Raw genomic sequence first — 25,261 nt, 5'->3', positions numbered from 1 at the left:
TCACTGTACCACACTGGAATTCACTGAGCTCCTGGGAGTGAACCCATTCTTTCACAAATGTTTGTAGAAGCAGCCTGCATACCTAGGTGCTTGGAGTTATACAATTGTGGCCATGGAAGTGAGTGGAACACCTACATTTAATGATTTGGATGAGTGAGAGAATACTTTTGGCAATATAGTGTACTTGTCCAGTGTTTATCCTGAAATCAAGGGCAATAATGGAGAGTTTCTCAGCGCCCCTCCCAAAACACACACACACAAACACATTTGCTGCAGTAACTCCTCTTACACTTCAAGTTTACAGTAAATATTGGAACATTTCTATGAGGATTTTGAGGGTTTGATTTCATTCAGCACAAAACATAATAAGGTCAAACAGTCCTGTTGGGCAATTAGTTCTGGATCTAAAATTCCACTCCTTCTCAACTCAAAAGTATAGAATATTTTTTATCACTGTAGATAAAACAGTTAGACTGTATCATTGGCCAATATAGGGGGCCTTTATACCCCTCTAACACTTGGCATTGGGCATGGTGAGAACAGGCTACTGCTGGTTTATGGAGTTTAAACTTGCTCTTTCATATATAGGTGTACAGGGGGTCCTCGACTTACGACGTTGATCCGTTCCTACGTCGGGTCGTAAACCGATTTTCAGTGTAAGTCGGAACATACGTACATACAAGCCTGTCTCATCCACGTTGAACAATTGTTCAGCACAGTAACCCCCCTCCCTAATTATCCCGAGCCGCGTAACCGTGTATTCTTCCGCCGCGCACACCAAACACGAACTTCGCTTTACGACGTTTACGACGCAAAACCACTTAAGTCGAAACAAGGCTTTATACAGTAAATGGGAGATGTGTTGTAACCACGAAATATCGTAACTCGGGACTGACGTAACCCGAGGACCTCCTGTACTTTAATATAAAGAATATAACTCTTGGAGAAAGCTGTCTTCTAACATAAAATGTACATATAGTCCTCTATTAAAGTAGTTTGGAAAATGCGATAACACGTAATTGCGTTAAATAAAGCAAAACTAATTGCAATATATTATACAGTAAATAGACCAAAGAGGAAATATGTCTCATGTTTTTATAACACTTAATATCAATTGGTGTTTTCACTTAAAATAAATAATACAATTCAATGTTATTATTTGGCATCAGAAACAGTTTGATTTGCAAAAAATGATGGATGGTGTAATACAGTGATACAGTACAAAGCACAACCAGCACAATTATTGTGCGTTATTAACAGATGACAGTTCTCTTTTGCATTGCACTCTTTTCGATACTGGACCTTACAGGTCAACCTTCAGCCTTAAGTGGACCCAAATAAAAGAGGGTGTTCATTCATTCATTCATTCATTCATTCATTCATTGTAACCATGTATCCAGTTCAGGGTCACTGTGGGCGCAAGGCGGGAACACACCCTGGAGGGGGCGCCAGTCCTTCACAGGATGACAAACACACACACACACACGCGCGCGCGCGCGCGCACACACACACACACACACACACACACACACCATTCACTGTTATGGACACTTTTGAGTAACCAATCCACCTATGTGTGTTTTTGGACTGTGGGAGGAAAGCGGAGCACCCGGAGAAAACCCACATGGACACGGGAGAACACACCAAACTCCTCACAGACAGTCACCCGGAGGGTTGCTTGGGTGCTCTCAGTAAAGTCTAATTTATGAGACATTTTATGAAGAGCACAAGAAACTCATTGATACCCGTTGGTTTGGTCTTTTGGTGCTACACAGCAATTTGTGAGTTCAGCTGCATAAAACCAAATAAACTGGCAAAAATGTAAACAGATTTTTAAATTATTACATTATTTTCCCCACAGACTCTGCTGGCTTCCACAGTAATATGTGCATTTCTATGAACAGTACTGCGCAAAAGTATCACACATTTATCAGTGTCATGGGCAAAAAAACAAACCAAAAAAAAAAAACCCAGCAGCATAAAAATGGACAATTAACAAAATAAAATTGTACAGAAATATTAAGAACTAAATACAATATGTACATTTTTGAGTATTTATGGCATCCACTCTTTGCTTTATTACAGCTTCCGTTTATTTCCGGGACTTGCTTTAATTTTTTTTTTTCAATGTTTCAACATTGTTTAACTTTTGCCAATGGCCACTGAATATAAAGCTTTTCTGCACCTTTTAGTATTTTATTTTTATTAGCATTTCCTGTTTCTTATGATCAAAGTAAATTGCAAGCTTACGTCTGTCTTTTTTGGTCTACTTCTTAGAAATGTATTTTTGTTTCACAGTTGAAGAATGGACAGAAACACCAGTGACTTTTTTCAGCCTAAGGCAAGAGGTTCTCCAGCTTTTGAAGTTGATTTCTTTGTTTGTCATGAGACATTATATTTTAATACATTTCTAATCTCCAGTTTTGTTTGCCTTTCCTTATGCAAATGGAAAATATTAATTGCTTGTTTGCCTGGAAATTAAAGTGGTAAGTGGTCTCTTGCTCCTGCACAGAATATATTTACATTTAAACGTAATGCTTATGTTCAGCATTGCACGGCTTAATACTTTGCTGTTCACCCGCTGTATGATAACCAGAATGAATGATAACCATACCGAGGTCCAGTGAAGTATTCTTTGCTAATATGGAATGTAGATTAATTTTAATCCTGGATGAAGTTACCATCTTTAACTCGGAAATATGAAACCTGTTTAACCAGAAACACATATGAGTGTTATATAAAACAAAACATAAGCTCAAAACACCTGCAAATGTCCTAAAGGTAACATGCAGTTTAGTGCAACATGGTATTATATACAATCTTGTCTGTCAAGATCATTTCCACCTTGAGGATTCTACACTAGTGCGCTTGCACCTCAGAAATATCAGTCACATGGTTGAGGTATGTGCCTGCCCCACTCCTCATGGCTTTCTCTTTCAAATGTAGCTGAGCAGAAATAAAAAAAAATAATGGTTCATAAGCCAAATGTGCAAAAAAGAGGTCAGCTTTCAGGAGTGTGAACCACAGTTTAGCCACAATGCCCTCACAGGCATTTAAGTACAGAATATTAACAACGAATAAGCCTTAGCAACAATGTAACCTCAGACTAAAGCAGGAGCAAGGGTGACCTTCTCGATCCACTTTAGGAATCTGCTGACACGGGTGTATACCCCAGGATAGCTGGGGTCACCGCAACCATGACCCCACGAAATGACCCCAGTTAGCGTCCAGCGTCCACCCTTGCCCTGGCACACCAGTGGGCCCCCGCTGTCACCCTGGCAACTGTCCACACGACGATGGTTTGACAAGCTGCCAGCACACAGCATGCGGCCAGTGAAGCGGCTGCCGTAGCGTTTCTTACACTTCCAGGATGGCAGCAATGGTAGCCAAGCCTGCAGCAAGGTCCGAGAGTACTCCGAGTCTGAAAGAAAAGCAGAGGATATATTTAAGATATACTGAACTTTCATTTTGTTATGCACTATATGGACAAAAGTATTGGGACAGACCATTTAAAAGGGTTTCATTTAGTCTCATTGCCAAAGGTGTTTAAATCAAGCACCTAGCTGTTTAGTCTGCTTTTACAAACATATAAGAAAGAATGGATTGTTCTCAAGATGTCACTGAATTTGAGTTTAGTACTGTAGTAGGACGACACTGTTGCAACAAGACAGTTCACTGACCCACAGTGAAATGTCTTCCCTCTCTGATATTCCATGGTCAACTGTGAGTGGTATTATTGAAAATGAAAGCATTTAGGAACCACAGCAACTCAGTCACGACAGTGGCACACCTTGAACGTTACAGACTGGGGTCGGTGAGGCACACAAATATTGACAGCACTTTCAAAACCTGCTGTTATAGCAGCAAAAGTGGAAAAACTCCATAATACCTGTGGATTATCAAAGGGATTTCATAAAAGCACCTGTAGGCATGACTTGTAGGTGTCCCAATACTTTTGTCCTGTAGTGTACTGTGTATCTACACTGATTGTTCAGTATATTACATACTCTTATCCAAAGGATAAGGTAAAGGGTGAATTACATATTGTGAAAATCATTAAATGGACTACAATTATCATTTTATAAATCATCAACGAGTAACATATTTAAGCTTTACAACTGGATATTCAAATTACCTTATGAATACATGTACCAAATGGGGACACAGTCAGCAAGTACAAAAGCTAGCACTCTTTTACCTGTAACTCCCCAGCCAGTGATGACACAGGCAGCAGGTCTCTTTGCCCTCCTGTCAGTTGGAGCAGGAAGGCAGGCAGCGTTAGTGTGAGGGTTGAAGGACACACAGTTCCCCTCTGTGCCCTTCAGCCTCAGCAAGGCAATGTCATACTCCCAGCCCTGACTATGATACTTTTTGTGGATAACGATTCGCTCAGGAGAGAGAGTACGTTCAAAATCATCCCTCTCCTCTGTGTGATAGTCTCCCAACCGCAGAACATAGCGTGAGGGATCACTGCCAAACCTGGGACAGACAGAGTAGTGTGGTGTTTGCAGAGAAAGAGGGTGAGGGAGAGAGAGAGAGAGAGAGTGAGTCAAGACTGAGTGATTGTGTAAAGTTGGCAATATTTCCATGAATAACCACTAGATGTCCCCCTCTCACCTCTTAAAGCAGTGAGCAGCCGTTACAACCCAGCAAGAGTTGATAAGAGTGGCTCCACACAAGGGATGGTTTCTTTTGGATTGAGACCTCAGCCACAGAGAAACCTGCCATGGCCAGTCCCCTCTACACAACAGGCAGACATTCAGGATTTTTGAAACTTTTAATTTGCACTGACGCTGATCATTTAAAAATGAATCATAGCAGAGCTGATGATGGCTTTTTCCTCTAATTCGTCTATAGATCACTGGCCAGCAGGAGTCATTTACCTTAGCGACTTGTCACCTCCTATGATCCTCCTCCTACGGCGCTGCGTGTTAGGCCTAAGGCCACACGAATGGGTTGCCATGGCGCTATCCGCTGCTGGCTGTGAGACGTAGTCGCAGATGACTCCGGCATCCTCACTGTGTCTGCAGTCATGTGATCCCTGACCCTCAGCTGGACATTCACCCAGAGACGACTCTGTGCCCACACATCTCACATTGTCCAGGTGAATTGGACCCTGGCCCTCCCCAAAATAGGCCATTGAGCGTGCCTTAGACACTCCACTGAGAAACAATGGAACAGGTTTAGACAATGCTCCATTGACCCACAATATAAACGTATGCTATTTCAGGTTTGGAACAAACTCATTATATTTTATTTTCTATGATATCTGATTCAGCATTTCACCACTACAAGGACATAAGGAAAAGTCAGGGCAAATTACTTTAGATCCATTTCTAACACCAACATATAAAACGATTGATTTTAAGGACAATGTTATTTTTGTCAGGCTTTGATTTGATATTAAACTTTACACAGTTCCCTGGGGCCTTAATATAAAGTCTGTTGTCAAAATACAATGAGGATCAAACACCATAGCAAATTAATTTGGGGATCTAAAGCTCCTTCCAGCCTCCAAAAAAACTGTGAAATAAAACAACCCAGTCATTTTTGGGATGACCCAAAGTCTGAAAAGCTTGGATAAAAGAATAATCCTGATTTTGTGCTGAAACTGAACGAAGTGAACGTGATTAAAAAGCCAACATTTCTGCTCCTCACGCATGACTCATGCTCCTTGTTCTAAGCAGATGTTGAAACTGGTTGTGCAGAACAGGGCTGTTTAGGCAGGGTACGAAAAGTGCTCTTTTGATTGATCCTTGAGGTATTTTGAACAAAGCATGTCACAGATATTTCATTAAGAAACCAGGGTACTGATTTAACTTGTAGAAAAAGAGGTATAATATTAATTAATTCATTCATTCATTCATTATCTGTAAGCGCTTATCCAGTTCAGGGCCGCGGTGGGTCCAGAGCCTACCTGGAATCATTGGGCGCAAGGCAGGAATACACCCTGGAGGGGGCGCCAGTCCTTCACAGGGCAACACAAACACCTACGGACACTTTTGAGTCGCCAATCCACCTACCAACGTGTGTTTTTGGACTGTGGGACGAATCCGGAGCACCCGGAGGAAACCCACGCGGACACAGGGAGAACACACCAACTCCTCACAGACAGTCAATATGTCCCATTTAAATGACAAAGAGCAACAGCAGACTTCAAATTCAGTGCCCAGGAATAAGGAGCAGTACACCTATTTCTCAATGATCATTTATGTTTGTTTATCTCGGTTTAACCTTGTCTTTATGCTCTCAGTTGAATGCGGGTCCAGAGCTGTGATTGGAATGTGACTCTTTCTAGTGCTAGTTACTTTGTCCTGCATTGGGAATATGGATCAGATACTTACACAAATCCCAGCTGCCTGCAAACTACTCCAGCATTGATGTCATTCCAGCCATCATCACAGACACTGCCCCAGTGGCCGTTAAGGAAGACTTCTACTCTCCCTTCTTTACGACTCTCTCCAGCCACCAGCCGCACCAGGGGACCTGCAAACATGGAGGATGAAATACAAATGGGCATTATCTAAAATTAAAAAAATAATAATCCAGACCGATTACAATCATAATGGATTTTCATTTCATTTCCAAGTTGCCACATCCAATGTAATGGAATAAAGTTGTAGCATTTCTGTTTAGAGAATCCTGACAGACTACACTTTACTAAATGGGGAGCATTTAAACCTTCAATGCATTCTTAGCCTTGACCTTTGTAAAGTAGAGATATGTTACATTTGTTACCTAAGACTGGAGGAACCGCAGGAATGTCATTGGTGTCAAGCACTCTCTCACAGCGTATGCCCACATCCTCATTGTGGGAGCAGTCGTGACGGCCCCACTCTGCGTGCTCACACTCCAGCAGAGAGCTCTCACCACCCTCACACTTCACTTCATCCAGCAGGATCATCCCTGTGCCTTCTCCGTACACACCATCAGGAGCCACCTCAGCTCGCCCTCTGCTGGACAAACGACGTGATTACTTCACATCTTAACCCAAAGCTGGAGGTGGGTCAGAAAGATGTCTACAATAATGTGCTTAACCTGATATGTGTGTTTCATTAATATGTAAAGAGGATATTTCAGCCATCTTATATTCAAAATGTATCCCTAATTCTAATTCTTGTTGTTTCTCACGCTTTGACACAATTTAAAAAATATATTACAGTACTAAGTTAAATTAAATTAACCTACTTTAATAGGTATAAAGTTTGTTTTCTTTCTGCTATTTTGTTTTAGATACTTATTTGTTTGTTTTGGGGATTCATTATTAAGTTTTGAACTGTATACGTATTGCTTAGCAACTTAAGCCTTTAAGCAGCTGCTGATTCATTTAGTACTTTGATTAGTAATACTAATACTACTAATATGAATATGGCAGTTGCAAAGCTACGAGAGTGCAAAACTGAAGTGTGGGCATTCAGAATGTAGAGATCTCCAAATCCAAGCAGTGTATCTAGTTCCAGATCACAAAGCACAGGAGCAGTAACAGGATTCACAGTCTGGATTTGAAGGGCTAAGGTACTCAAATTGGGACCTTGAATCCAGGTACATGCCAGGATTTTGCAATGGCTGGCTGAAATACAGCTGCTAATGACTGGCCATTGTAGAACCCCAGCCTGGAACCTGGATCAAAGATCCAGATTTGATGACCTGTCTTCTAGTGTTTATAAGAGTTCATTATTATCAGGACTGTTTTCACAGAGACATCTGCTTTGCTTTTCTAAGGTATGTGCTGCCACCTTCTTTAGACTTAGTTATCTGAGAAAAAATAAAGACCAAATATATAATAAGCTCACATCTGTGATTCTAGCAATTAATTCCCAAGAATGATGACATGGATTGTAATGAAATCTGCAGTGTTTAATCACCTACTGTAGTGTAATAAACTCTCCTGATTTCTCCACATTAGCTGACTCAGTTAACGAGTTGGTGACTGAGGCACGTCAGGCTCACCTGAAGCCAAGTTGGCGACACACAACCTGGGCATGACTTTCGGTCCAGTTGTCATCACACACTGTGCCCCACTGTCCAGAGTGGTACACTTCCAGGCGCCCCTCCCATGGTCCATCCGCTCCCACCAGACGCAGCACACCATCTATACACACAGTGTGAACCCCTAACCTTATGAATTTGCCCTTCATTTGTGTTTGTGGCAGAAATATAAGATGGTACAATGTTTTTAGCAATTGCATTTCTTTCTTCAGTAACGTTAATAGATTATATTTCTATGAAAATTTGTAAAACGTATATATATATATGCTAACAACTTTCAGCCACTCATTGCTCAATAGCAGCTTAACAGTCAGTGAAAAACAGACAGTGAAAATACAGTGTAAAAGTACTGGTTGTTCACCTGTGTATGGGTTGCAGGACACTCCAGCATCCTCCATGTGATCACAGTTGTGCTGACCCCAGGGCATATGAGGACACTCCTCCAGAGAAAGCTCATTTCCTGTGCACTGTACCCCGTCCAACAGGATAGGCCCAGATCCCTGACCAAAATGAGACCACATCCACGCCTTTGGCACACCACTAAAATCATACAAACACACAGACATTCACACACACTTTAAGGAGAATTCAACTAGTTTTTCAAACTTTCTGCAAAATTCAGTTGTTTAGAGGTAAACAAAACTCTCTGAATGCTGCACAAACTTGATATTTTTACCTTAAAATGGTATATTATTTAAAAAGATAAAATCTGAAAAAAGGTTATTTTTGGATAATACTTTGCCTTCTCCTTAAATGTATTTCAAAATCTTAAGTAAAAACTATTGTTAAAACAAAGCATTATGTAATATATTTTGTAATCTTAGTATGAAACTGCTTCTTTTTTTTTGGCAAAAAAAAAAAAATGTAAAGGCACTACCACTATGTTTACTGCTTCATATCACCACTGCTGAATATGTGGTTTCCTTTTCATGGGTGTGTGGTTTCACATTCAGCACGAGCCAAAACCTTTCAGGAATTATAAAAATATAACTTGTGTAATTAATAGAAAATAAGCAAATAGTTGCTTTCTGGAAATGTATGAACAGAAAAACAGATTAAGCCATGAACAACACAGTGTTAACCATGCGTATGGCACAGGTAAACAGAAAAAGATTGGAGAGAACATGACTGAGCTTGGGTTGATTTTGCATTATGTTTGTATAAAAGTCTGCTCTTAGCTCCAAGCGCTCTGGTGGTGAGTGATACCAGAGTCATAACAGAATAAATAGTTCACTCTCTCCTTCCTTCTGCACATTCATTTAATGTAACACACGCCCAAACCCATTAATCATTCATGTGCTCTTCTACTTCATCTATATTAATAAAGTTCACTTATGTTGTGTGTGTGTTTGTAATATACATGACTCATAAACACAATATGACTGTGAACATACAGTTTTCAAGCGCATGCGCTTATTCAAATTTCTGAAAAGAAAAATTTTAACGTGAGTAGTGGATGTGTATTTCTATGTGTTGAAAAGCTAACACCAACATAAATTATGATTTAACCTATTACTGTAATAGAAATAATAGTGTGCCAATTACCCAAGACCGAGCTGTCTACAGACAACCTCAGCATCAATGTCATCCCATTGGTCATCACAAATTGTACCCCATTTGCCCTTATGATATACTTCCACTCGCCCTTCAAATTCTTCCAGACCTCCCACCAGCCTCAAGGGGGTGCCATAACCTAAGCAAGAGAACGAGCACACAGATCTTTTAGTAAAAGTCACACGCATACACAATGCATTTATAAGTCCCATTTCCAGAGCTTGGGACCTTGTGTAAAATCTGATTTGTTAATTATCTTGGGCCATTATTTAATGGACAAAAGCATACAAGACTTCCAGTGTTTTCAATGACACGCTTGCTTGTATTTTGTAAACATAAACAACGGGCAGCGTGTTGGTGCAGCAGGTAGTGTCACAGTCACACGCTCCAGAGACCTGGAGGTTGTGGGTTCAAGTCCCGCTCCAGTCTGTTTGTGAGGAGTTTGGTGGGTCCAGAGCCTACCTGGAGTCTTTGGGCGCAAGGCGGGAATACACCCTGGAGGGGGCGCCAGTCCTTCACAGGGCAACACACACATTCACTCACACACACACACCTAAGCACTTTTGAGTCGCCAATCCACCTACCAATGTGTGTTTTTTGACTGTGGGAGGAAACCGGAGCACCCGGAGAAAACCCACGCAGACACAGGGAGAACACACCAGACTCCTCACAGACAGTCACCTGGAGCGGGAATCAAACCCACAACCTCCAGGTCCCTGGAGCTGTGTGACTGCGACACTACCTGCTGCACCACCGTGCCGCCCCCAAAAGTATTAATTATTTATTAAAAAATATAATAGCAGAAATTGGTTATTGATCCTCACTTTATGAAATGTGAGAAAAATGACAACCATTTGAAACAGAACTTTTTCAAAGCTATATTTCAAAAAAGTTAGGTCTTTCACACCTACAGTTCACAATGTCATGAAATGATTCAAGGAGTAGGGGGAATTCTCAGGGCATAATGAATTTTTTTCTTTGTCTTTTTCTAAAATAAGGGTTCAAGTAAATTAACACATTATGGATTTCAGTTTTATTGCATTTTTAGAAACTGTCCCAACCTTTCTAGAAAAGATGTTTATAATTTAATGTAAATGATGTGTTGTGTCTTTATATAGATCCTGGTCATTTTGATGCCTCTCCTTATGTAGCAGACATCTGTGCAGGATTCCCAGGATACAAAAGCCACTCTATAGCATGTGCTATATCGGGTCCTTTAAACACTCCTGTATGTTTGCATGTTGGGTTGGAAATGATGACTATGTGAAAGGGCCTCAGACATCTCTGGTTTCCCTCTGCCTCCTAATGTTGCTGTGAAACATTCCTAGCCCTCTCTAAATATACCTGTGTTTCAATTCCACATCTCGCTTCTCTATAAACACAAACACATGTGCTCACACATACGTGCTCTGTCACTAGGCCCATGACACTCTGAAGTACTCTGATAAGACGAGCTACACTTACTACATGCCACTTACACTTACATTTATATCATTTTGAAATATTTATCCCTCTGAGTAGTGTTTTTATTTTACTTTAATATTCATTTTATTTTCAAATTTCAACATTCTCTCCTTCTATTTTATTCAACAAATAAAACCCTGAAAAATATGTAGTTTGAAAACGACAAGCGTGAAGAATTAGTGACAGCAATTTGTTCTGTTTTTGGAGAAAATATTGCATCCAAAACTAGGTGTGAGTTTTGATTTAGACAATATAAAATGATGTTTTTGATGTTAGCTATCATGAAAATCAAGTATTAATACTTCATTTTAATTTATTTATATTTAAATGTAATAACAACTGTTATATTTAATACTATAGTTAACATAAAATGACAAAAGCGCAGGCGAATGTTTGAATTTTTAATTACAATTACACTACACAAAAACGCTTTAAAACTTATTTGTACACCTAATAATACTTTTAAAGGAGGCCATGAATGTAATATGAAGACAGGAGATAGAAGACAGAAATTCTTCTCACCCTCAGGTACTTCACACACGACCCCAGCTTCATTTCCATGGTTACAATCACCCGAGACATACTTCCTGCTTTTGCACTCCAGCAGGGAGTCCTCATCTCCACTGCAGCCAAGGCGTTCGTAATGGAAAAGTCCAGACCCAGGGCCAAAGTAGGAGTGCTGGAGGGCAGTGCCGATTTCTCTGCAGAACAACAATGAGGTTATTAGACATCTTCTTCCGGTTTTTGCTCCACCCTAATCCGGGCCCTCCCAGTCCCTGCCACTTATTCTTTTTTTTAAATTATTATAATTTTTGTCTTTAGGCACAACAGTGTCTTGTTATTGTTGTGTTCACACATTGCCCAATGTTATACACTGTAGTGCCTTACAGACTCATACTAGCACTACACTCATAAAAATGGCACTACCATGTACAGGGGTTAGACAATGAAACTAAAACACCTGTCATTTTAGTGTGGAAGGTTTCATGGCTAAATTGGACCAGGCCTGGTGGCCAAACTTCATTAACTGCACATTGCACCAGTAAGACCATGTGCATCCAATGGTTCAAACGTTGTATCCTGAAGGTGGTGCCGTGTATCAGGATGACAATGCACCAATACACACAGCAAGACTGGTGAAAGATTGGTTTGATGAACATGAAAGTGAAGTTGAACATCTCCCATGGCCTGCACAGTCACCAGATCTAAATATTATTGAGCCACTTTGGGGTGTTTTGGAGGAGCGAGTCAGGAAACGTTTTCCTCCATCAGCATCACGTAGTGACCTGGCCACTATTCTGCAAGAAGAATGGCTTAAAATCCCTCTGACCACTGTTCAGGACTTGTATATGTCATTCCCAAGACGAATTGATGCGTTATTGTCTGCAAAAGGAGGCCCTACACCATACTAATAATTTATTGTGGTCTAAAACCAGGTGTTTCATTGTCCAACCCCTGTAGGAGTCACTGATGTGCGTAGAATGTCTTAAACATGTGTGACAAAATTAAAAAATAAATAAATATATGAGATTTTGATAAGGCAGTGACCACACAAGTATTCAGGACTAGTCATACCCAAGCCCAAGCCGTCGGCAGATGACACTTGCATCCCGGTCTGTCAGGTGTGTGTCACACACTGCCCCCCATTTGCCATTCAGGTAAACCTCCAGACGGCCACTCTTGTCTGATGGCCCTCCCCTAAGCCTTGCTTCACCTGGACAGAATCATACAAATATTTTGACAATGCAGAGAGCACACAGTATTTCTCTGATGGCAGCCAGGCAACAACAAGAGACACACTGAACACACACAGATCCAACTCTATAATTAAATTAAATTAAATTAATTAATAACAAGCGGTGGCTTGTTCGCCTGCTGGCCACATTTCTGGATCAGGCTGCATTTGTATTTGGAGTGGGTGAAATGCGAAAGGAAAGTCTCAAAATCCAAAAACCCGCGAGAGGAAATGAACAAATACACATCATTGATAACATGTGAGTGACTTGATCCACAAACACAGATTCAACAATTTACAAATTCATTTTAAATTCAACTTTACAAATATATGCAATGTAAATTTAAACAAATGAATTTATTTTTGCATAAAATTATGATATATCTATGAAAACCAAAAACATGTATTTATGAACGTAACTGTATTTGTACAAATTACAGACCGTGAGACACAGATTGGGATGTATTCATTTCTGAATAGTGAAACATATTTGTGCTTCATTTGTGGATTAACATTTACGCATTTGTAAAGTATTTTGAGACTAATCTCTCACCATACTCTATAGACTGTAAATTGTTGTACTGCATACTTTGTTTTCCCCCTTTCACCACCACAGAGCAGGTTTGATTTGGCTGGTAGATCATTCTCATTGCTGCAGTTACATTGCCACTGTGGTGATGTGTTATTTTGTGTTGTGCTGGTAAGACCAACACAAACTTTGCAACAACAGATGAACTACTGATTCTGACTTTACATCTACAAGTGGACCAACAAGGTAGGTGTCTAATAAAGTGGAAAACGAATGGACATAGTTTTAAAAACGCCAGCATTACTGCTGTGTTTGATCCACTCATAAAATCATAAAACACGCTAATAAACCACCACCACGTCAGTATTAGTGCAGCACTGAGAATGATCCACAACCTAAATCATACCTGCTCAGTTGTGGTGCACTGGGGGTCCTGAACATTGTAGAACAGGGTGAAGTACTCCTGTATCATCAGTGGAGCTGAGAGAATGGACTCTGAATGTAGAAACAAGGAAGTGGTCATAATGTTACAGCTGATCTGTATATATTCCTTTCCTAAGTCTTCCATTGCAAAAAAAATGTAATTACTCTGAAAGGGAAAGATAGACAACGACAGACAGAGATAATCACAGCAAACACAGAGGAGGCAAACAGTTTTCAACACTTGCACAGCCCAGAGCAGCACATACAGGGAGGTGACGACAGATCAACACAAAGACAGGTAAACTGCAAATGGACACTCTATCCCAAAAGACGCCAGAGGCACATAACACACTGGTGCACACACATGCTGACAAAACATGGACTGATGGACGGATTCAAAGGGAGAGTCACTGCTTGATAGAGAAACAGGATAATATAAAATAAAAGGAGAGGAAAGACATTCATTTACATATAAGACAAAAATAAACCCCCTCCATTAGACTACTCTATCATAAAAAAAATCAACAGGCCATTCTATTCAAGACAAAACCAATTTCCGGAAGAAAATGCAATAAAATGGTAGAGTTCTTGCACATTCTTGCTGTATACAAGACTTGAGCTCCTCATCAGTCTGTGGTTGCCATTGTCTGATTCTTTTCTTCATTGTGAGCCATACATCTTCAACAGGAAACACATCTGGACTGCAGGCCCGCCAAGCACACACGCTCTATTATAGTCCTGTTTGAGTTATGTAGCACTTTGTTCCTGGGGTAAAAATGTTTCGTTTCACTGTGTACTGTGGACAATGTGTTTAGCTGAAATGATAATAAAATCCACTTTACTTGACCTGACATGAAACGCTGTTTTAACTCATGGAGAATTAGGCCTGGCATCGTCCTGCTGAAATAGACATGGAGCTCCTGGGAACAGACTTTGTCTTGATGGCAGCATACGTCTCTCCAAAATATAAATATAAACCTCCAGTGGTACCTTTACATATATGAATAACACCTATGTCATGGGCACTGATGCTGGTTTTTGCACTTTTCATTGGTCACAGTCGGGATTTACTTTTTCTTATTTGGCACAAAACAAGCTGAAAGTGGACTCGTCTGACTACAGAACACATTTCCACCATACTTTGACTTCAGAGCCAGAGAACTTGCTGGAATTTTGGAATAAAATTAATTTATAGCATCCTCTTTGCATAATACCTTATTAGAATGCATTTCTTAATGTAGCAGACTGTGTTAAGTGACAAGTACTCCTCAGCCCATGTGGATATGTCCATCATGGCAGCCCGACAGTTTCTTCAACAATACTGCCTGAGGGCTTGATGGTCACACACTTTCACTAGCAGATTCTGCTAACATTTTCCCTGACTCCATGAATTTTTCATGATATTATGAAATGTAGTGGTGAAGCCTTAATTCCTAAGACCTAAATTCTTGCATTGAACAATTTTCCTCTCATGATGTTTGCCATAAAGTGAGGAGAAATGACCTATTTCTGCTTGCAAAATCTGAGCTTGTGTTTAATGCTCATTTCATATCTTTTATATTCACCTGCATATTGTAATGCTTCAGAACACTGTGACATGAAATTTCTATAAACTCTTTGCTCTTATTTTGCTCATCCTGCTGCAGGTATCTACATTTGTTTACGTTGAATTCAGTTTAAATATGTTAAATAAGTATTCAAGATACTTTACAAATCATAGATTTGTGTTTTTATTGCATTTTACACAATGTTCCTACTTTTCTAGAAAAAGGGTTCATACATATTTTATGTAACACATATTTTAAATGAAATGCAGCCCTGCATGTCAAGATTGAAAGCTGAGAGTAGTCTGGGATTACTGGCTGCAACAGGCCTGCGTTTGGTTCTGATATCTCAAAGTGTAATGGGCTTGATGTATAAGGTTAGACTGTTAGGATTTAGACTTGGTTTAATGGCAGAAGTTGAGAAATTGATTGGTGAGGTCAGACTGTGGCTGAGACTTTAGGAAAGACTAAGTTTAATGTCTTATTTGAATTCCATTTAAAGACTATTTACACTGGCTTTAAGCATTTTTCTTAAGTAAAATAAACGTTAATAAAACGTTATGGAAGTAGCCAATTAAGACAGAGATCCTCACCTTGGTGGCAGTCACAGAAGGCCCAACCAATTGCCCCAGAGCGTTGTCTGAAAAAGCACCAGGGGTTGGCCTCGCGATCAGGGTTTCTACAGAAGCTATGATGACCCAGTCCTCTGTCTGGGTACTGCAGCATATAGTCTGGGAATTCAGTCCATTTTAGACAAGGAAAGCCTGAGTCTGTCTGCGACACTGATCCATTATAATAACCCTGCTCTGTGAAGCCCTCAGAGCAGGTCATAGATCCTGAAAAAAAAACAACATGCACACAAAAAACAATCCATATCAATGAGGAAATACCAGCAAAACAGTGACTTCAGTCAGACAGTATATGTAACCTCACTCAAATTGCCAAGTAAATGCCATTATGCATTATAAGAAATGCTGGCTATCTATTGAAACATACATTAACCATTCAAAAATCAATATGCAATGATAAAAGCCAGTCCTTTCCTTACAGAGGAGGAGCAGGTCTTATTAGCTGTCTCCTATTTTCCTGGCTGTCCCTCAGCTTGTGCCTTTGCTTTCACTCTGTTTGAGTGTAGAGGGTGAGGATGTTATTTTGTTCACTCATACTAATGACTGCAGTGCTGCGGCAAAGGGAATTTAGAGCATCTGCTCCATTGAGACATAACAAGTGTCACCCAAACACAGATCCCACAGCTCCTAGTTTTATTTCTGTCTTAGCATGGAATGAGGTACTACAGTGTGTGAATGGGGGAAAGGAACACAATCAAAGAAAGGCATAACCCAATTTATCAATGAGCAAGGAAATATATTGCCATACATTCTTGTCTATAATCGGCATCCAAATATTTAAACAATTATAGTATACATTTACAATGTTACGACATCGTAGCAAGAGCAGCTTACTGTTCTGGCTTTAGTTAAATCCAAAGTGAAGGAACATTCTTTCATAAAATTAATGTGAAGCAGGCAGCCAGTAACAAGTAATGACGACAATCCTTGTCGTTAAACCATGTTTGAGCTAATGCCATTTAATACAGCATTTGGATCCTATCAGCTGCATTCCTGACAGTAATCACAGCTTTTTACTGGGGACCCAAACTGGCTGTTTTCTGCATGTGCTACGTGTCTGAAGTTTATTACTCTTCTTTTCTCTGCATGGAGAGACGTGAGCAGGCCCTGCAGCAAGGTTAAGGAGAGCAGGAGACCTCTAGTAAAATGACCAAGCTGTCTCCAGAGGAAAGAAGCAGAGCTTTTAAAATCTAGCAGCGGATGTGGCCATAGTGATATAAAGCGTGGATGACAGCCAGTGGCAGCACTGTTGGCATAGACCAGTTGTTTAATTTGCATGAGTAAAGCACCAAGACTGAAAACAATGTAGTAATTTAGTAAAATTTACATTAAACACAACCACAAATTCTACATTTATTGTTATTGTCATGTCAAAATCTTAACATTTAATAGCCAAAGGTCTAATAAGTGATTAATAGTAATTGTCCAAAATGTGCGATCAATGAGTTCAGAATAATGAACTAGCCAACATATAACCCACACCTCAACATCACCGTGTTTGTGATTTCTTGGATTGTAAGAAGCAGAAAACACAACCAGCTTCTAAGACTGAACTTTGGACGTGTCTAAGAATTTCTACAAAGATTAAAAAAGAAAACAAAGAAAGGAAAACAAACAAAGCAAGTCTTTTTTTATATATAATAAATTCTGAGGGTGAATACAGGTAATACAGAAAATGTTAATATACAGTTTAGATATTAAGATTTCTGGGTAATTCTCCATTAACTATATACATTTAGATTTGATAATACTGTATTGATCCTTCTAGCCCAGAATTATTTGTATTTTTTCGCCTGGAAACACCATTACCAAAAACCAAAAACACCATTACCAAAACCAGCTGGGATTTGTGTAAGTATCTGATCCATATTCCCAATGCAGGACAAAGTAACTAGCACTAGAAAGAGTCACATTCCAATCACAGCTCTGGACCCGCATTCAACTGAGAGCATAAAGACAAGGTTAAACCGAGATAAACAAACATAAATGATCACTAAGAAATAGGTGTACTGCTCCTTGCTTCTGGGCACTGAATTTGAAGTCTGCTGTTGCTCTTCGTCATTTAAATGGGACATATTGACTGTCTGTGAGGAGCTGGTGTGTTCTCCCTGTGTCCGCGTGGGTTTCCTCCGGGTGCTCCGGTTTCCTCCCACAGTCCAAAAACACACGTTGGTTTGGCGACTCGAATGTGTGTGTGTCTGTGTTGCCCTGTGAAGGACTGGCGTCCCCAGGGTGTATTCCCGCCTTGCGCCCAATGATTCCAGGTAGGCTCTGGACCTGCGACCCTAAATTGGATAAGCGGTTACAGATAATGGATGAATGTACAAGTAATTTTGGAGCATTTCTATTGGTTCATTCACTGTGAAATTTTCAAACAAAATGAAGGACAGCTGCTGTGTAAACTAAACATCTGCAGAATGTAATCATGCAGAAGGGCTACTTGTTGTGTTTTTGGAGTTTAGATTCTAAGCAGTGAGGCCTGGCTATCCATAACTCATGTAATCTGAAGCAGTTACATCCGTACACAGTATTGAGTTTCATTATTCATGACTGCCAGAAGGGGGAGTGGATGGTGAGTGCCAACCAAGGTCATGAGCAATCAGCACACACATGTGCCTCTTAGCCAACGCTGGCAGAAGAAAACATGGAAGCGAAGCAGGATCAATCAAAGGACAGAATGCACTAACCTCTCTCTAACTGTCAAGGCCAGGTGCTAAACCCTGGGGCAGTTACAGAGTGTGTGTGTGTGTGTGTGTGTGTGTGTGTGTGTGTGTGTGTAGACAGGGGTGAGGGTAATGAGCTTTGGGAATCGCTCTCACTCCCTCAGACTTTTACAAACTATGAAACTTTGAAACTTTTAAGGTAATATGAGAGCAACTTTCGCACGTTTGAGCATGTGCTTGCAAATCTGCACCGATCTAACACTGACTCAAGCCTTGTCTGTGCCTGCTAAGCTTGCTTTGACAGGGGCTTAGCAAGCTGAGGTGGAAAGAATTTAATATTGGTGGTTAGCAAGAGAAGACATCAGTGCTATCAGTCCTACTTGACAGCATAACTAGAGAAGTCTGAAAGATTATTCTTTATCATTTTATATTTTTATATTATCATAAAAATCCAGTAATATTCCTGACATTTAGCTAGGAATTAATACATTCTATATTTATACATTTCTAAATTCTATCAATACATTATATATATATATATATATATATATATATATATATATATATATATATATATATATATATATATATATATATATATATGCGTGTTGCGAAACCGCAACAATTATATAAAGTTAACTCAGAAATAGACTTCTGTTTATCAGCTTATCCTCATAATTGCATCTGTCGGGCTGCTGATGTAACCAGAAAAACATAGTAAGGCTACCTTATAATCTGCAGTTATTTTAAATCCTAATATTAAGTTCAAAGAACAGTAAACCAGGTGTAACATTCGGTTAATTTACCTCAGAATCTCAAGTCAGCCGGGTTCCTTCATTTTTTACAAGTGTTAGTTAAATTTCCACACGTCCAGACCTTGGCTGACTTTTATGTTCAAGTTTAAAATTCCTTTAAACTAACAATCAAAGCCACATTTAAAACTTAATCAGAAATAGAGCAAATTAAATAAAGTTCTAAATATAATAGAGACGTTTAATGGATTCTTCCAGATGATTCTTTATCACAGTGCACCATCTGCACCACAGACTCCTTCTGGCTTCACTTACAGCAGCAAAGAGTTGTATAGTGCAAACCTAATCGATCTTTAATCTCTATAATGACTGAAAATCGCAGTGTTGCTATTGTAGTTTAGTAAACATCTGAATTGTTCATGGAAAAAAGCCAAATGAGCTGGTTTTAGAATAAATTTTTGATAAAAAAACGATGCGGCTTACCACTATCAGGCCTCTACCTCACTTCGCTCGAGGCAGTGACATTAATACTAATGGCAGATGAATGTTGATATTGGTACTGTATCTGAATATAATGTTAGTTTGTCTTGTATGAGATTGCAAATATAAAATGGTGAGGATGCAATGCAAGGAATAATCCCCACAACTTGCAAACTGTTCAGAATGTGTTGAGGTGTCAGAAATACTTTGCACACAAGGGTCAGTCCCAGATTAATATTCAGTAATCCACAAGCTTTTCTTGCACATGTTTGGTCATACTATAGCTCAGGTTCCAGGTTGTAATTCAGCCCTTGTATGGCCTATAGCAACATGAAGCAATTTGCTGAAGCAGTCTCCGGGCAAGATTCCAATCATAATTTTCGGGGCATTACAATAATAGACTCTGATAAAGAGCATGGCCTCACTGGACGGCAGCCACTTTAGAAGACTTGGGTGTCAAGGACATAAACTATAAAAATAAGTTACTGTCGCCTTACAAAAAAAATCTTGTATTTCCAAAGTGGAAACTTTACTAGAGTTATAGATAGCTGGACATTTACACTACTAAGAGTTCTGCAGCTATTTGTGGTTTTATCTCATGCTGTTATGTATTTGAGTTTACTTTAGATTTGTAATATTTTTCCAAATCAAATCAAATCAAATTTATTTGTAAAGCACTTGTTACAACTGTTGTTGTCACAAAGCAGCTTCACAGAGTTCCGGTAAGACAACGTTTTTATACAAAACTATTGTTCCATAACAAGAACAATGCTGAATGATTTCTACCCATTCATCATTAAATGGTAACACAATTTTGTCTTTTGGTTTATTGAATGACAGTCATTGCAATGATGTAATTTCCTGTAAATCATATCACCTACATACTAAATGAGTGTAGTCTTGACTCTTTACACATTAACTGGTCTGTATTATGGTTGCAGGCACTAAACAGTCATTAAAATACAACTGACAGTCTTCTGCTCTCCTTGGAAACAGTCATGTGAATCTCAGCTTACATGTATGTTAATGTAGTGATATTACATTCTGGATATTTTGGAGCATTTCAGTCAGTCCATTGATTAGAAAAGGCTTAATACTATGTCAAGCACAGTTGAGATTTTAATAGGTGTGAATTAAATTGGCCTGATGGTGATCATTTAAAAGTAGAAACGAGTGAATGTTAGAAGAGTAATCAGATGAGTCTTTAGACGACTGAGGAATGCTGTACTGTCTAGAGCGGTAGAGGGTGTGGGCAGGGCGGGAATTTTGGATAGAAGATCAGCATCCTGCGCCAAAACAAAAAAAAAAAAACCCGGAGCATGTTCCGGCGTGTAGTGAGGGAAAGTGTTAAAGGTCATATGATACAAATACATCGTGAAAAGTAATGTAAAGGCTGTGCCACTTTCAGCTCTGCTGCTAACTGAGCCCATCCGTGGCACTGTTGCTTAATCCCCATTCTCTTTCTCTTGTCGATATGTGTTTAAGCTTAGGTCATATTATGAGCACAGATAAGCACTGTGTTTCTCTCTTTACTGAGCTCAAATGTCTCATTAGTTTTGCTGCAGGGAGTTGTGAGCTAAAATATCTTCAGATTGGCAGCTTTGGATCCTTTGTTGTTATTAGTATGTTGATGCTAGTAAGGGAACAGTTGGTTTTTGGTACGAGGAGATCCATTTGGCAATGGAAATAGCATTTTCCACAATTGCTTTATGCCATGGTGCATTATAAGTTTCATTTAAGGTGATGCTATAAGCAAAGAAAAGTACAATGTGGATAGATATTGAAAGGAAATACTCTGCTTAATCTTTCAGTAAGATCAGTAGATGGGTGCCAGCAACATATGATAAATTTCCTATAAACAAGCAGTTCATACGTGAATTTAAAATAGAAATACCTGGACTCTGCAGGGAATTCAAGTAGCCATTTTGTCGTGTAACCTTTGAAGATAAAGCAGAAGTCAGAACACCATTTTTCACTCTTCATTGTTCTCTACAGACTTTTTCAAAACCACATCAATTACTCATCACATACTAGGCCACTAAACAATATACAAAGTTTACCATTAACAAAGATCATATCTCAGCTGTTACCACAAAATATTAAGTCTGTTATATGGTGCAAGCAACTTAGTGAGGTGTTATTCAGTCAGCATCACTGCACCTAGCTACTGTATTTAGCTTGGTACATCCACTTTTCAGCTCTACAATATACTGCTCTATGCTAGGAAAAAAAACAAGTAAACTAACCAAATATTAATTCATTCTTTCATTATCTGCAACTGCCACGTCATGATTGGGGCGTGGTGGTGGGTTAGAGCCCACCAGAAATCACAGGCAAGGAGTAAGGCAGGCACACACCCTCAACAGGGTGGCCTTGGGAATTAAATGAATCAAATGAGTCAGCAATTGTCAAACATGAAAATGAATACCACTAATATGATTACTAATATCAGCAATTACCATTGTTATATAAGTATTGTTATACAATACTCCTCCACCTCCTCCTCCTCCTGTTAATAATAACAATAACACCTAGTTAATTGTCTTTCATCTTGTTGAATACTCATAAGCCTGAGAATCTCCAGACCTTACTTCATTTATTGACACAATTTGACTGAATAGACCAATAAAAACTAACCAGACTAACCATTATTTTTACACTCATTGTCCAGTTTATCAGCTCCACTGCCTATATATGCCTTTTTAGTTACAGATTGCAGTCCATCTGTTGCTCCATATAATTTGTAGTCCCATTTCACCATGTTCTTCTTCATTGTTCAGGACCACCACAAACCCACTACAGAGCAGGCAGTATTTAGTGTTGACTCTAATGTGGTGGTGGCATGTTTTGTGCTGGTACAAGTGTATCAGACATAACACACGGGTTTTTAAACACTGTGCCCACTCACTGTTCACTCTATTAGACACAACTACTTTGTCAGTCCACATTGTAGGTGTAAAGTCAGAGACAGTAGACATCCACTTGTCGTTCACCAGTGCTCAGAGGACGCTGCTGGCTGGATTGTTTTGTTGGAGGACTGTTAAGTAGTGACATTAAGGTTTATAAAATCTCCCGTGTCTGATCAGCTCCTATCAATGCAACACGTGCTCTATATTAACTGTAACTTGTAAGTGTCTTTGGATTCTTGAAAAGAGCTTTATAAATGTAATGTTTTACTATTATTATTATTATTATTATTATTACCATGCTAACATCATGTCACTGCAGTGCTACAAATGACACACCACAAAAATCATACATGCTCTGTGGTTGTATTTTGTATTTTCTACACAAGCTGTGACAATATATGACCAGGGTATTTATAGAGTGCATTGGGAAATTTATAGGCAAAATCCATTTGTCTAAAAGAGAATAGGACTAATGCCCTTGTCCCGTGATTGGTGTGGTTCTGCTCAATAAATCAAGCTTAAGTGAATCAAACAAAGGCTCTCAGGACATGGAAGATGAGTTTTTTCATCCACTGTTCCATTCCTTTTTGTAACATTTCAGCACTGTTTTAAAACTGCTTCTACAGATTTAATATAAAATAAAATTAAAACTAAGCCTAATAACTGTTGCCAAAGGTAGTTATAAACATGGTCTGAACCTGGTCAACACTATTTCAGGTCATAGTTTGAACCTGTAAGACTTTTCTCAGTCAGGTTATCAGTTAGTGAACGGTTGTTTAAGCTGAAACTGTACTAGTATCATAGTTTTAACCTCATAATAAACGCTAAACCGACGCTCGTATCAGAGGCACTTTCCAGTAGGGAAATAGCCTACATGCCTTTGTTGCCATTATTATTATTGATATAAATTTTATTTAAACATTGTCAAGAGAACAGATGTGGGACATACCTCCCCCAAGACCTGGAACCAGAAGCAGCAGAAAGTAATGAGCGTAGAGACTCCTGCAGCGCAGCGTGAGATCATTCTGTCAGCGACCGCGCTCAGAGCGCTCCTCCATGGCTGAGTCAAACACAACTCCCGCTCTGAGCCCCGGAGCTAAGACAAAGTCAACTACAGCGCTGCTACCTCCTGACACACTCACAGAGTCCCCCTAACATTTCCATTCAGGAGAGAGGGAGAGAGAGAGAGAGAGAGAGAGAACAAAGAACGAGAGAGAGAGAGAGAGATCGAGAAACTAACACGTCAGGAAACAGACACGCGCTCTGTAGTGGAACCAGACAAAACACAAACCACTCAGTGAGAGGAACTCTACATTTACAGATAGGAATACTCTGTCCGTCCCATATGGAATTGAAGAGCTTGTTGTATTAGGAACTTTGAATACAAAATGTTTCAATTTGGAAGTGTTTAATAGGCGATATATTAATATTATTACTATTATTATTATTACTATTATTTAATACCCATTCGGTATTTTATATACTATTACCATCCTGAATTCTAATGTTGGCACCATTCTGAAATCTGGGTAGAATGTTGGTAACAGTTTGAATCTTTTTTTTTTTCAGGCAATCCTGAATTCCGAGTTTTCCCAGTAAACAAGAAACGTCCCTTGACGTTCAAAATAGGTCTAAAAGTAGTCTGTCCGTCAATGACATATTTTAAACGTCAGTGGACGTCCAAAACGCGTTTTATACAAGTAATTTATTTCGGGACCAATTAATAACGTCAATGGACGTCCAAAATACGTCTAATAGTCGTCTTTTCAATGTCTGTGTTTGGACGTCTTTTCAACTTTCATTTTCAACCTTAAGAGAACGTTGATTAGACGGCAGTCATTACGTTATTTCAACGTTGAATCGACGGTTAAATGTTTACTGGGTTTGGCACCATTTACACTACTGAATACATACTTCAAATTGTGAATGGCTGCCATTTGGAATTTAAATACAGGATCAACAAACTGGTATACCACCCCCACACACACACCTCTGAATTTTGAATTCTGTATACAAATTTAAATATTGATCCACTTTTTTAAGTGTTGGAGCAGGAAATACAAAACTGCCCCAGGTGTCCTTTTTCCAATATGTGCACAGTGCATAATGAAGGACAAAGGGCATTTTGTGTGATAAGATATATCAGCAGAATTCTGAGTATATGCACTACGGTTTCATTTTTAATGTTATAAACCTAATTTGGCCTACATTTTCTGATGAAACTGAGGTTAATGTCATTAAATTATTAATGTACATCAAAACAGTAACAATTAAGGTGTGCCCCAAGGTTTCCTAAAAGTGGTGTTGCACCTGTGTGCATAGAGTGAGAGCCTCACCCAGCATTGTTCAGGTTGAGTGCACTTCAAAGGTCTAATAATGAACATTATTTATTCACATTGTAATACTACATCACAGGACAAGTTTAACCACAGTTGGACATAACCATAATCCTTCTTACTGAAGTTCTTGTCCAACATATTTGTACTGCAGTATAACTGACGTTGGTTTAGCTTATATCTTTCTTTAGCATCTCAGTCATTCTCATTCGCCACACCTCAATATGTCTCATTTAATCAAAGGTTTATATCAA

The 25,261-nt window shown here is 39.3% G+C and overlaps 1 protein-coding gene across 1 annotated transcript; it reads right to left on the bottom strand.

Moving 5' to 3' along the window:
- Window positions 1-1,096: 1,096 nt before the first annotated feature.
- si:ch211-51a6.2 (neurotrypsin) lies at window positions 1,097-23,766 on the bottom strand. Its single transcript, XM_066679290.1, has 14 exons — window positions 23,621-23,766; window positions 21,657-21,699; window positions 15,832-16,074; window positions 12,583-12,721; window positions 11,530-11,708; window positions 9,535-9,682; window positions 8,351-8,529; window positions 7,951-8,092; window positions 6,739-6,953; window positions 6,345-6,486; window positions 4,884-5,162; window positions 4,618-4,740; window positions 4,199-4,479; window positions 1,097-3,421 (listed from the first exon to the last, which is right to left on the bottom strand). Exons 1-14 carry the CDS (start codon window positions 23,693-23,695, stop codon window positions 3,102-3,104), a joined length of 2,508 nt encoding a protein of 835 aa, XP_066535387.1. The 5' UTR covers window positions 23,696-23,766; the 3' UTR covers window positions 1,097-3,101.
- Between the last annotated feature and the right edge of the window lie 1,495 nt (window positions 23,767-25,261).

This window comes from Hoplias malabaricus, chromosome 8 (assembly GCF_029633855.1).
Source record: "Hoplias malabaricus isolate fHopMal1 chromosome 8, fHopMal1.hap1, whole genome shotgun sequence".
NCBI lineage: Eukaryota > Metazoa > Chordata > Actinopteri > Characiformes > Erythrinidae > Hoplias > Hoplias malabaricus.
This window is presented reverse-complemented; position numbering and strand designations above follow the sequence as displayed.

Coding starts and splice junctions, on each gene's coding strand:
- si:ch211-51a6.2 (XM_066679290.1), bottom strand. CDS start 23,695: ATGATCTCACGCTGCGCTGCAGGAGTCTCTACGCTCATTACTTTCTGC. Junction 6,487..6,738: donor TGCGGTTCCTCCAGTCTTAG/GTAACAAATGTA, acceptor CCATGTTTGCAG/GTCCCCTGGTGCGGCTGGTG. Junction 4,741..4,883: donor GGAGGTGACAAGTCGCTAAG/GTAAATGACTCC, acceptor CCTGTTGTGTAG/AGGGGACTGGCCATGGCAGG.